This window comes from Vombatus ursinus, unplaced genomic scaffold (assembly GCF_900497805.2).
Source record: "Vombatus ursinus unplaced genomic scaffold, bare-nosed wombat genome assembly UNPS02014802.1, whole genome shotgun sequence".
Lineage (NCBI taxonomy): Eukaryota > Metazoa > Chordata > Mammalia > Diprotodontia > Vombatidae > Vombatus > Vombatus ursinus.
The window spans coordinates 26,752,507-26,767,020 of NW_020954580.1; the positions used below are offsets into that span (position 1 = coordinate 26,752,507).

The following is a 14,514-nucleotide window of genomic DNA, read 5'->3' on the forward strand; positions in this document are numbered from 1 at the left end:
ACAAAGGAGAGAGAACACTTGAAGTTGGGGGAGGCTTCAGGGAAACAGCCCCTGAAGGAGGGAGGAAGAAAGATGTTCTAGGAATGGCAGAGAAATGGCAAGTCATATTTGGGGAACACTTGAGAGTTTGACTGAAACAGAGTAATGTGAAACAAAGCTGAAAAGGTAACTGCAGTAAGACCGTGGAGAGCGTTGGATACTGGACAAAGGAGTTTGCATTTGATCTCAGAAGCAGCAGGGAGATAGTGTAAGCTTTTGAGTTTGGGAGTCAGACCCATATCATAGAAGATCACTACAGATTACTAGTCATTATTACAAATTAATACTATATTTGACCCTTTTCTCTCGCTCATACCTCTTGAGTAAAATTTGTCTTACACATTATTATATGGAAAATCTGTATGCCTAGGGTAAATGAAATCGTTCTTACTTTAGCTTTTCTTTCTTTGTCGGCCGGAGTATCCGTCCAAACCGATCGATCGCCAGATTTGTCATCAGCTCTTCTCTTGAAAGTTCTTGGGCCAAGGCCAAAACCTTTCAGTTCTGGAGGGAGCTCAGTCATCCATGATTCCCTTGTAACTGGTCTGGACCCATCCTTCATTAGTTATTTAATTAATAAAAAAAAGACATGAGAATATACATAATATCTTATATCAATTAGTATACTTTTCAACTGATGCTTTTGACAAGGTTGCTGTCAGTTAATATTCAACCAGTGAGGTGTAACTGGACTGCTAAATTTACAACCAAGTATTACTTAGGCACCAAAGAGATATTTAAAACACTTACGTCGTCTCCTTTAGTGAGTTTTTCTTTCATTCTTTGAGCTCTCCGTTCAAATTCTTTAGTCACACTATAATCAACTGGTCCTTTTGTAGGCATTGGTCCAATGACGGCCTCTTCATCTTCACTACTCTCAGTTCCCTTTAAAAACAAAACATAATTATTACATTAAACAAGTTAGAAGGATCAGTAATATTAAAAACAAATGAAGTTTCTAATTTATAGTTTTACTTATACCAACTGCCTAGCACCATAAATATCATCAAAAAATATTTGTCAATCATATAACTAAGTGCTAAGTGCCATAAGACGAGATCATCCCTACCTTTTAAAATGAGATAATGCATGTAAAGTGTTATATAAGAAATAATAATAGCTATCATTATTAGCATGTAAAAGGTCTTTGGCCATATTCTCCACTGCCTAGGCTATCAACTGTAGAATAAGGTAGATGTACATTAGGGCCTCTGGGAAACAGCATTAATTTTTATGGGTCAATAGGAGCACAACTGAGTACAGTTAATGAAAAAGAAATATAGTATCAGAGTTAGTGGAGACAATAGATCTGAGAGTTAATGCAGTCTTCCAAAACTTCAAATGGGTATAGTATATGCCCTACTAGAGTCTATGTATTTTTATAACTGAACCCAATTTATCTTCATTGAATAAGTTTTGGAAAGAACGCTCACAAGTATGATACTTTGCTCAGCGTCACTTATAACAAATGTGGGATTGCAGAAAGAACATGGGATTGGAATTTAAAAAAAAATCCCAGTTAAGTATTCCAGCTCTGCAATAAGTAACCAACTATGCGATTTTAGGTCAATGACTTAAACTCTCTGGGCCTTAGGCTAATCATCTGTACAAGGAGGGAGCTGAATAAGCTGCCACTAAGCTAGATGATGCTGTTTTCAGTTCTGTGTACAGAAATAAATGATACTGCTTCCCTCCTGTTCTACCTGCCCCAAGGTAGCAGATAGTATTGAAAGTAGCAGTCACTCAATCTCATTAGAGATTTTTCACTTGGTGAACTGGTAATTAGGATTTTAGTGGAGGTGGTTCCTTAGCTCCTACTTACTCCACCATCTCCCTAGAAATTCACTGCCAACATTCTAGTACAAGTAGCCCATGATTGCATTTCTGCATTTTCTATCTTCTCCCTATTCACTCTACCCTTAATTTGGTTTTGGCCTTCTCGAGTCTACTGAAAACTGCACTCCTGATTGTCCACTATGACCGACAGCTTCTCCTCAGTCCTCATTCTCCTGGATATCTTTATGGTAACTGACACTGTTGACTCTTCGCTTCCTTAGTTTCCATGATAGTACCCTAATAGAGGGGACAGAGCCTTGGACTTGAGTTAGAAGACACAGGTTTTAATTCTGAAGGCCACTAATGAGCCATGAAACCTTGGGCAAGTTATGTTATGTCTCTAAGCCTGTTTCTTCATTTCTAAAATGAGGGGGTTGGATTAGTTATCTCTAAGAGCCCTTCCAGCTATAAAGATCTATAGTTCTACTATTCTAGTTCTTTTTCTAGCTTTGTGACTACACCTTGTCTCTCTCACTAGCTTTTCCTTCTCTTTTCCCTTAAACATGGCCAAGTTTTGGTTCTTAGGTTTCCACTTTTCTCAATATTCTGTTTCTTAGAGATTTAATCCATCCTTCTCTCATTTCTCCGTGTATGACTACCAAATCTATATATTTATGGCCTTGACTTCTTACTTCATTTCCAGATCTACACATCCAAATGTTTCTGAAGTCCTGATGTTAAATTTAGTGCAGCTAAAACTCAACTCCTAATTTCCTCCTCTAAAAGTAGTTTCCAAACTGTACTTTTCTATTTTTGTTTTCCCTTGCCTCTAATCCTCAGTCATCTTTGATGCCTCCCTCTTCTCTACTATGCCCATGTTATCTTAAAAGAATGGCTATATATGAGATACAATGTATCAAACTGTATCAAGTTCCACAATAATGTATTGTATTGTATCAAGCACCACAATAATTTTGTAGACATTTATATCTTTCATTTAAAACTGTTTTCTTCCTTTTGCTTATACATAAATGCCTATATAGGCTTGTGTGGAAAAGACATTCTCTGATTCATTACTCCAAATAAGTATTAAATAACAGCTCCATAAAGTCATTTATTAGACTATTTTGGGTTTCATTTCTGACATGATCTTTCAGACCACATCTTCTTTATTCTTTCTCTTCCTTCCCCTAATAAGCCAAGCAAGTGTAAAGATTTAAGTTTCTGAGATAAAAATTCATTATTTGGCAAAAACTGGAAAGCATTCTGGCAGAAATTGGGCATAGATCAATATCTTATACCATATAACAAGATAAGATCAAAATGGATATATGGATTTAAAGGAAGATATTACAAGAAAATTTGAAGAACATGGACTATATTACCTATCAGACTCATGGATAGGCAAACAATTTATAAATAAACAACAGAGCAGCATGAGGTATAAAATGGGTAATTTCAATTACATTAAATTAAAAAGGTTTTGTGCAAATAAAATGCAGCAAGATCAGAAGGAAAGAAAATGGGAAAAAAATTTTATAAGCACATTCTCAGATAAAGGTCTCATCTCAAACACATAAAAGAACTTTGTCAAATCTATAAGAATACAAGCATTCCCCACCTGATAAATGGTCAAGGGATATGAAAAGGCAGTTTTCCAGGGAAGAAATAAAAACAATTCATAGTCATAAAAAAGTGCTCTAAATCATTACTGATTAGAGAAATGCAAATTTAGATATCATATAATACCTACCAGATTGGCTAAAATAATTGAAGGGGAAAGCGACAAATGTTGGAGGGGATGTGGAAAAACTAGGATTCAAATTCACTGTGGGAGAACTGTGAACTGCTCCAAACATTTAGGAGAGCAATCTGCAATTACGCCCAAAGAGTTACTAAACTGCCTATACCCTTTGACCCAGCAATACCGCTATGAGGTCTGTTTCCCAAGACGACGAGGGAAAAAGGAAAAGAACCTATACATTCTAAAACATTTGTTGTGGCAAAGAACTGGAAATTGTGGGGATGCCTCTGAATTGGGGAATGGCTGAACAAATTGTGGTATATGATCATGATGGAATACCATTGTGTTATAAGAAATGATGAGCTCGATGATCTTAGAAACTGCATGAAATAATGAAGAGTAAAATGAGCAGAACCAAGACAACATTGTATATAGTGACAATATTGTCTTAAGAACAATTCTGAGTGACTAAGTCATTTTGACTATTATAAATAGAAAGTTAACTAAAAAGGACATATGAAGGAAGATGCTAACTGTCTCTCGAGAAAGAATTGATAAATAGATGTACCGAATGGTTTTACACACACACACACACACACACACACACACACACACACACACACACGCACGCACACACGTTTAATGGTAGCTATCTCCAGGGCGGGGGCAGGGGCGGGATGAGGGAGGGAAGAAAAAAAGGGAAAAAAAGAAAGTTACATAACTTTATTCTATATTTTAAAAAACAGCAAGTTATACTTAATAGATTTCCAGTTTCATGTACAATCATCTTTTCCCCTATTCTACTATGCTACGAAAATGCTTGTTTTATTTCTTAAGTTCAGAATAAAATAAAATAAAAAATGTCAAATGCTGGAGAGAAATGAAAAAAGCAGGGGACTGAGAGAAGGCCATCTGATCTAGTGAGAGCAAAGTCAGCGAGCCAAGTGATGAGGTGGGAAGCCAGAAGGCCAAGAGCTAAAGAGTGAGTGAGAGGAAAGAAAATGGAAACACGTGGTACAGACAGTTTTTATACAAGTTTCTTTGCAAAAGGGAGGAGAAATAAAGGATGATACATTCTGTTGGAATTAGGGATTTTGTAGTTTTTGATTCCTGAAGTGGAATCCATGTGGGTGATAGGAGACGAGGTCATGAGAGTTGAGGCCACTGAGAAACTGGGAGGTTAGAATGCTTAAGAGAACAACAACATGGATCTTGAAGATCCCTAGCATAAGGGCCAGAGCTAAGGTGGAGAGAAAACCTGGGAGCCAGGTACTAAGTTCCTTGGGAAAGGAGGGAGAATGTTTTGGGGAGCTGAAGGCACTGCTGCTACAATCTAGATGGGGCGATAAATTCTAATAAGAAATTATAATCGCCCATGTAGACTCCATTGGGAGTCAGAAGATCTCAATTTTGGTCCACACTCTCCCACAAAGGTGACACTAGCGTATAATCTTGGGCAAGTTACTTAACTTAAAAAGGTTTCAGTTTCCTTATCCTTAAAATGAAAAGGTGAGATTGGAGGTGTCCAACACGTGGCCCACAACAGTCCCCCGTGCAGCCTGCCCCAGATTAAAATGCAGTCTCTTGTCCTGCCTATCTGTTCCGAAAGGCACAGGAATATCGTCACGGCGCCCCTCCTCTGCCTCATGGGAGACATACACACATTAATAAACAAAGAAGACACTGGTCACTCAGAGACAAAAGAGCAGACACTTTGGAGCAATGAGGTGATTTTTCTCCTTCCCTGCCATCTGCTGAAGATGGTTGCTACAGAAAAGCTTTAAAAACATCTTTGGTGGACAATGGCTACCACCTTAAACCTGTTTTAACTAATCAACTAATAATTCAATTAACTGCTAATTCTGAAAAACAGCTATATCTCTTGCCCCACAAAGACAAAGGCATATATAATAATAGCTAGTAAGTTCTAGGCCTGTGAATATATCTTAGCGACACATAGCCATGAAGATGCTCAATTAAAATGTTCTCACTGCCAAAAATTCCTCTAAGCACAGAAAATCTATACTGTCCCTTTCTAAGGTCTATTAACACTAGTCACTTTCCTTCTTATGTTCTCCATATTGCTATAAACACTATCTTTGCAGCAAATACACTGAATTTTCTCCCCAAAATTAAAAAAAAGGGCCACAGAAAAATTTGACTTCTTTCCAATTATGTTGGGCCCAGCGCCTTATGTACTTTGTCCAAATATTGATTTGTTTGGCTGAACACATGAAGAAGGGGACCCAAATACAATAGGGAAAATCTACGTATTGCTAAATTAAACAAGCATTTCAGAAGAGTCATATTTAGCAACATTTGCTTTAAGGCCACAAAAGCAATAAACTGACAAAAGCCCCCTGAAATTTTATGGGGCACTTTTCCCAAAGCTATGATGAAACAAAGTGAATGCTGACTATTCAAAATTCTATCTTAAGGCAGCATTCCCCATATACAGAAAAAAAAATTACTATATTTAAAGGGGGGAAGAAAAGAAACTAGGTATATCATGTGGCCTGCAACCATGTCTTCTAATTATTTCATGTCTCTCCTGCAGCACGGATTACAACAAACCATACATAATACAGCTGAATGTTGACTGACTCTATTGGAAGCAAAATTACTTTAAAATTCCTGCAGCAAAATTGTTTCCCAATAGGAATAATTTTCTTTCAATTTGCTCTATAGTCCTAGATGAATAATAAGTGGAGTAATTTTATTTTTTACAACATATTGACAACCTGACTTTCATGGTGCTCACAATCATGAATATAGCTGATGCTTAATAAATATTGGCTCAATGAATGAACCAAGAATTTTTCAATAAGAAGATAACTAGTCATTATTTACTAATTAACCATACTTCAACCAAGTATTATAAGATGTCACAGCATCAGTCTTCATAGAAACCCTGACAAAACAGAATGCAGGAGTTGGAAAAATGAATATATTATCAAAAATCACCCACCAAAGAAAGCCTATGATAATTATCAGTCTCAAAATTTTTTCTGAATCCTAGTGTCCGCAGCAGTCTTTCTTGCTTGTTTCACAACGCTGGTAAAATCAGTGATGTATTATATATATTTAGAGTAGGAGTTCGTATTTGGTTGTAAATCATACAAATAATTGACGCTGCTTCCCTTTCACCTCATTCTCCAATAAAAAAAAAGAGCAGCAGCTAGTAGAAACATTTATAAACAATGAAATACAGCACAAATAAAAGAAGGAAGAAGAGAAGATAGAAAAGTCAAACACATCAGAAAAAAAATCCTAATTCTAGAAAGGTATATTAGATCCTTTTGATATGAAAAACTTTTTTAAAAATAACATTTTACTTTTTCTAATTACATGTAAAAAACAATTTTTAACATTTTTTTTAAAAAGGTGAGTTCCAAATTCTATCCTTCGTTCCCTCCCCCAGCCCCTCCCTGAGATGGTAAGCAATCTGATATGGGTTATACATGTAACAGCATGTAAAACATTTCTATATTAGTCATTTTGTTCAAGAAAACTCTAACAAAAAAGAAAGGACGGAAGGAAGGAAGGAAGGAAGGAAGGAAGAAAGGAAGAGTATGCTTCAGTCTGTATTCAGACAAGCAATCTGATATAGGTTATACATGTAACAGCATGTAAAACATTTCCATATTAGTCACTTTGTTCAAGAAAACTCTAACAAAAAAGAAAGGAAGGAAGGAAGAAAGGAAGAGGATGCTTCAGTCTGTATTCAGAGAACATCGATTCTTTCTCTGGAGGTGGATAGCATTTTTTCTCATGAGTCCTTTGGGATTGTCCTGGATCGTCGTATTGCTGAGAACAGTCAAATCTTTCACAGATCTTCATTGAACAAATATTGCTATTACTGTGTATAATGTTCTGCTCACTTCACTCTGTACCAGTTCATCTACGTCTTTCCCCTTTTCTTGAAATCATCTCGCTCATCATTTCTCATAGCACAATTACATTCCATCACAATCATATACCACAACTTGTTCAGCCATTCCCCAATTGACAGGCATCTCCTCAATTCCCAATTCTTCGCCACCACAAAAGGAGCTGCTACAAATAATTTTGTTCAATCAGGATCTTTTCCTTTTTTTTTTTTTTTTAACTCTCTTTGGGATACAGACCTAGCAGTGGTACTGCTGAATCAAAGGTATGCAGAGTTTTGTAGCTCTTTGGGCATAGTTCCAAATTGCTCTCCGAAATGGTTGGATCAGTTCACAACTCCACCAACAGTGCATTAGTGTTCCAATCTTCCCACATCTTCTCCAATATTTATCATTTTCCTGTTTTGTCATGTTAGCCAATCTGATAGGTGTCATGTGTTACCTCAGAATCGGGGAATAACTTGTATTCTTATAAACTTCACTCAGTTCTCTACATAATTGAGAAACGAGGCCTTTATCAGAGATATCTGCTGTAAAATTCATTTCCCCAGTTTTCTGCTTTCCTTCTAATTTTGGTTGCATTGGTTTTGTTTGTACAAAAACTTATTAATTTTATATAATCAAAGTTATCCATTTTACATTTTGTAATGTTCTCTTTATCTCGTTTTGTCCTAAATTCTTCCCTTATCCATAGATCTGACAGATAAACCATTTCATACTTTCCTAATCTGCCTATTAAGCTATCATCTTTATGTTTAAATCATGTAGCCATGATCTTATTTTGGTATATGGCATGAAATGTTGGTCTATACCTAGTTTCTGCCATACTGTTTTCCAGTTTTCCCAGCAGTTTTTGTCCCAAAAGCTTGGATCTTTGGGTTTATCAAACACTAGGTTATTGCTATGTATTGTGTACCTAATCTATTCCACTGATCCACCATTCTACTTCTTAGCTTGTACTAAGATTGTTTTGATAATTACTGCTTTAGAACACAGTCTGAGATCTGGTATGGCTAGACCCCCTTCTTTCACATTTTTCTCATTGATTCCTTTGATATTCTTGACCTTTTGTTCTTCCAGATGAATTTTGTTATTATTTTTTCTAGCTTTATAAGATAATTTTTGTAGTTTGACCGGTATGGCACTACCATAGATTGATTTATATAGATTACTTTAGGTAGAATTGTCATTTTTATTATATTGGCGGCCTACCCATTAGCAATTAATATTTTGCCAATTGTTTAAATCTGACTTTATTTGTGTGAAAAGTGTTTTGTAATGGTGTTTATATAGTTTCTGTGTTTGTCTTGAGAGGCAGACCCCCTGGTATTTTATATTGTCTACAGTTATTTTAAATAGAATTCTTCTTTCTATTTCGTGCTGCTAGATTTTGTTGGTAATATATAGAAATGTTGACAATTTATGTGGGTTTATTTTGTAACTGGCAATTTTGTTGAAAATGTTAATTATTTCAACTAGTTTCTTAGCCGATTATCTAGGATTTTCTAAATATACCATCATATCTGCAAGGAGTGAAAGTTTTGTTTCCTCACTGCCTATTCTAATTCCTTCAATTTATTATTCTTCTCTTATTGCTAGTATTTCTAGTCCAATATTGAATAATAGTGGTGTTGAGGAGTATCCTTGCCCTCTCCCATCTTGATTGTATTGAGAAGGCTTCTAGCTTATCCCCATTACAGATAACACTTGCTGAAGATCTGTTTATTCCTATGCTCCCCAGTATTTTTAATAAGAATGGTTGTTGTATTTTTGTCAAAAGTTTTTCTGAACCTTTTGAAATAATCATATTTCTGTTGGTTTTGCTACTGATGTGGCCAATTATGCTGATAGTTTTCCTAATATTGAACCAGCCCTGCATTCCTGGTAAAAATTATACCTGGTCACAGTGTATGATATATTGCTATAATCTCCTTGCAAGTATTCTATTTAAAATTTTTGCATCAATATTCATGTAATTTTCTTTTTCTGTTTTCTCTCTTCCTGGCTTAGGTATCAGCACCATATTTGTAAAAGGAATTTGGTAAGACTCCTTACTTGTCTCAAATAGTTTGAAATTAACTATTATCTAAATGTCTGGTAGAATTTGCTTGTGAATCCATCTGGTTGTGGGGACTTTTTCTTGGGGAGTTCATTGATGGCTTGTTCAATTTCTTTTTCTGAGATGGGGCTATTTAAGTATTTTATTTCCTCTTCTGGTAAGCTTGGCAATTTATGATTTTTGTAAATATTAATTGAAAAACTTTTAAATGTATAGTAACTCTTTTCCATGCTACCTATGTTGGAGTAGTCACATTATCTCATGTTATATTTAAAAGGCCCATGGATAAAAGTGCTAAGGACTTTTTGAATTTAAACACAAGGTACGTTAGCAAGTCAAGAATTAAATCGGGCAATTATGGGTTTAACATTGCCAGAGTTCAGCAACTCTCTGGTTCAGGCAGGCCATTCAGCCAAGAACTGGTAAAGTACATTGCAATGCATGAGTTAACAGACACTATCAAGAGTTCTCACAGCTCCCTGAAAATTTCATCAAGCAGAATAAATGATGTGAGGACTAGAAGAAACAAGGACATCACTCCAGCATGGCTGAATCGGCCTAGCTAAGCATGTCCCTCTCACCACCCAAATACATGGGCACCATTCTTGGCCAGTGATCCTAGTGAAAGCACTAAGGACTTGTTTTAGCACTTTGGGGCCATCTCCACACCACAATGCCCGTGCCCCAGCCAATATCCTCATCTTCTTTCCCATTAGAACCTTCGACTCTGCCCCTGGGGACAACAGACTCTAATGGGTGAATTTTCACTGTATCTTGCCCAGGAGCAGGCTTTCACACTGCTTCCCAGGTACTTCTGCGCTATGCTGCTGCTGCTGCATGCTCTCCTCTCCCAACTCTACGTGTGGTCCACACATAGAGGGAAGGAACTATCCACTATTTTGCCTGCGTTTGTATACTCAACACTCAGCAGAAAACGCTTAATAAATGTGCTCTTCCCCACCTCTTTTCTCTCCACTCTCGTCTCCCTCCCTTCCCCTCTCTGTCTCTTCCCTACCTCCCCTTCCTTTCCTTCTGCTCTTTGTCTTAGTTTCTCTAGTGCTACACAGATGGGGCTACGTCATTTACCAGCATCTCTACTTTAAGTCACAGAATATCAGGAGAATGACTAAGAATTGGACAAGAAACCAGAGAATTGTCTCCTACCTAAGAATTGACTTCCTACCTTGGGATGAGAGGAACAAGAGGGATGAGGGCCATCTTCCCTTTGTGATTTGTTACTCATCCTCACAATGTAGACAACCATAACCCACACCTGGCCATTCAGAACTCAGTTATCTATGGACAGTTTTAGGTACCCATAAAAATGGGTATCCTGTTCTTTTCTTTTTTTTTTTCAGCCAAAGACAAGGTTTATTTAAGATTTGCCATATTGGCCAGATTCTTAAGGAATCTGAACATTTGTGAGCTATTGGCTAGGTTTTAAGAATCTGAGCCTATCTTGTTATTTTCTAGAATGATCTAGTTCGCTGGTGTCAAACTCAACTAGAAATGGATCCCTGGGGGTACATACTGATTTAGAAAACCACAAATATTATCTATTATATCTTTTTTTATTTTGTTGAACATTTCTCAATTACATTTTCATCTGATTCAGGCAGCACTAAGAGTTTTGTGGCCACAAGTGTGATATCTCTGACCTAGTTTATTCCAATGGTTTCAAGGAGAACTCTATCTCTTTGTATAGAACTCTTCTACACTCTTAAATTATTATTTAAGTCTTTTATTGTTATTTAACGTTTCCTATCTTTTCATCTCCATAGCTCAATTATAAGATCTTTAAGGGCAAAGAAGATACCTTTAAATTTTTTTTTGCTTTTATTTGATACAGGTCTCCAGCCTATATTTAAAGATAGTCAAAGAAGGAGATTTTACAACTTCCTTTGTAACCCATTACAGTATTTAATAATCTAGTCAGAAATTCTATCTTATCTTTATTCTAAATTCTTCCTGTTAAATATATAAATTTAGTTGAGTTTGTTCTGTCTTTAGTGGAAATGGGAAATTGTTGAGCATAATCTTCTGGACTATAGTTCCTTACTTATTTAACGACCAAGCATAAAATTCCCACCTGGGGGATACAAAAATGGCTTAGAGAGGTCCCTGACCTCATGGTGATTAAAGGCTTGGCAAGAAAGCTCAAATGTGTACAGAAATGACTATGAAGTAAGGTATAATATGAAAGTTTGATAAAAGAAGCACAGAGTGTTCTGTTCATCTTAATTTTTAAAATTCAATTTTTCCAAACCTCAGAGTTGAAAGATGATGACACTGGTACTCCTAGGTCATCTCTGTTTTCCCCAGCCTTCTGTGCTCGGTTATTAAAACCAGGTGGCAATGCAGGACCTATGATTGGCCTAAAAATAAAAGTCAAGTTTATAGCTGTTCATATATTCAACATAAAAGCACATAAAACTAAGCTAATCAGAAATCAGGTACGTGGAAAAAAAATTCAAATTATCCAAATGTTATTTTGAAAAGGAACTCTCTTCTAAGTGTTTTTCTACCAGAAATCAGGAAAAAAACCACTTCACTTTAGTTCTCTGTCAGTCAACAATTAGATCTTCTTTCAGTGATTCTCAACCTTTGAGAGTGCTAATGTGTTATCCTAACAGCTGCATAATCAAATTGTATTTTAAACATTAAAAAAAAAAAAGGAAAATGTTTTACATTAAATCACCCTTTAATGCCACTTATTGTCATGACATGACCATGGATAAGTGATATATGACCCACTTGTACCCACGATAACTTAAAAAATTTAAAGAAAGTGAGTTGGACAGATCCTCTTTGGAGGATTTAGGGTGAAACATGGACCAGAATTGCAAAGTGTGAAAGTAAAGATGGATTGTAATTTGCAATGGTTGCCAGGCATTCCTACACCTACAAAGGAGGTTACTGGGCTATTAGTTACTGGAGAGTACTACAGACTGAATCTGGGGAAGTCTGTTCTACTATGTGCCTAGGAATTACCTAAGCCCTCACTTTTGGCGGTCACTTTCCAATGAATGAATAAATGAAAAAGCATTTATGTTAAGGGCTTACTATGTGCAAATAACTATGCTAAGTGCTAGGGACATAAATAAAAACGGAAAACAGGTCCTGCTCTCAAAAACTTATATTCTTATAAAGGGAGTGTGCAATATAGGAGTTGCAAGTCAGATGGAAAGGTTCCATGGACCTTGAGATGCAGAGGCAAAACAGATGATAATGTATTCATTTTTAATGTCACTTCAGTTAATAAAACAACATGGCTTCTGACACTGAACCATTTGACAGTGCCCAGGACTCTGGGGGTGAGAACTTCGTTTTCCAGGTTTTCAGTAGTTGTGGCTGCAGAGGATGTGGGAAATGTTACATTTGCAGAGGAAGCTGCGAGTTCCCATGTGCACAGGGCTGCTTCCCTGGACTATAACTGCAGGAGCCAGGCTTGTGGTCTGAGGGTGGTGATGCTTCAGTTTCTAGAGGTCTTGGGCTTACCAGTCTACTAGTGGCAGTGAGTTGTCAATGGGCACTGTTGGTAGTGGGACCCAGCCTCTTCTCCCTAAGGGTTTCTCCCTTTGTAACAGTTATACAAAGGGTAGGTTAGAAGCAGAGCCAGCAATCTGGGGGCATGGCTATTCCTCAGCTCTTATAGGCTTAGAGTTGAGGGGAAGGTGGTCTTTGTGTGATACCAATAATGAAATCTATGTTAAGAGTCATTAAGGTTATAAGCAGAGCTACTTATGAACAGATGTGGCTCTGGCAAGGATCACAGATTTAATTTCTAACAAGCAGATTTAAATAAAAGGAGACAGCAACAAGTGAACAGACACAGCAATAATGAGTAGTATTCACAATGTTAGCTAAATTAACATTCTCAACATCTGGGTTGGCTGGAAATCACAACTGTGATCTCTGAGAAAGCTACTGCTGGAGTCTGGCACAGACATCAGCGAGAGTTCTTGGTTCTACTGTAAGCCTCTTGATCAGGGGTGGGGAACCTGCAGCCTTGAGGATACATGTGGCCCTCTAGGTCCTCCTTTGACTGAATCCAAACTTCACAGAACAAATCCCCTTGATAAAAGGAGTTGTTCTGTGAACTTGGACTCAGTCAAAAGGCCACACTGAGGACCTAGAAGGCCACATGTGGTCTTGAGGCTGCAGGTTCCCCACCTCCCTTGACCTTCAAGTAGGAAACTCTAGGAAGACAAGAAAGAAAATTTCACTGCACCTTTTTGGCTTCATGATTCTTCACAGTTTCCTACAATTCTCAAGGTACTGCTGACTATTTTCTAACTTCTCAATGTCTTCAAAGAGGCAGGACAGTGTAGTGGAAAAGAGCCCTGGGCAGGGGATCTGAAGTCTAGAAGTCTACTCCCAGCTCTGCCACTTCTTGGCCACTGACATAAAATGAATGACCAATTACTTCACCAATCTGAGCCTCAGTTTCCTAAACTTCAAAAAATGAGTTAAGTATCTGTTCTGATATCTATCTAAATTTATTTTATTATTTTATTTTACTGATTTATTTTAGATATCTATCTAAAATATTCAGAGTATTTTAAGAATCAAATGAGATAACGCGTGAGAATGGAAAGTGTAATGGAAAGTGCCATATATCTTTAATGTACTGTTTTGAAGGAAGCCAGGGAAGCAGGAGGTGAAGATGAGGGAGAGAGCAGGCAGGCAACAAACATTTATTAAATGACTAGTATGTATGAGGCATTGTGCTAAGTGTTGGGGATACAAAGACAAGCAAAAAGAAAGGCAATCCCTGTCTTCAAGGAGTTTACATTTTAACAGGGAAAAACAACACATTAAAAAGCTGAAAAGTTGAAGGGATGGGGAGAAGATACTTGTGTGGGGGCTTTGACGTGAAGCCCAGGGAAACTCAAAGCATAGCTAGAAGCATGACTAGTCTGCCTGGCAAAGCACCCCGCCCCCCACCCTAGGAACTCACCAATAGGAGAAGGGGACCAGTATGGTGGAGAACATGCCAGGCACAAGGG

General features: G+C 37.2%; 1 protein-coding gene across 3 annotated transcripts in view; it reads right to left on the minus strand.

Annotated features, from left to right (window-relative positions):
- GPALPP1 (GPALPP motifs containing 1) overlaps positions 1–14,514 on the minus strand; it is a 41,050-nt gene that overhangs the window by 12,725 nt on the left and 13,811 nt on the right. For all 3 annotated transcript variants that reach the window (XM_027873439.1, XM_027873440.1, XM_027873438.1), the window contains exons 4-6: positions 11,772–11,880; positions 790–924; positions 431–595 (exon numbers count right to left, since the gene is read on the minus strand). In XM_027873439.1, coding sequence (XP_027729240.1) covers positions 431–595; positions 790–924; positions 11,772–11,880 — 409 coding nt within the window. The remainder of the gene's footprint in view (positions 1–430; positions 596–789; positions 925–11,771; positions 11,881–14,514) is intronic.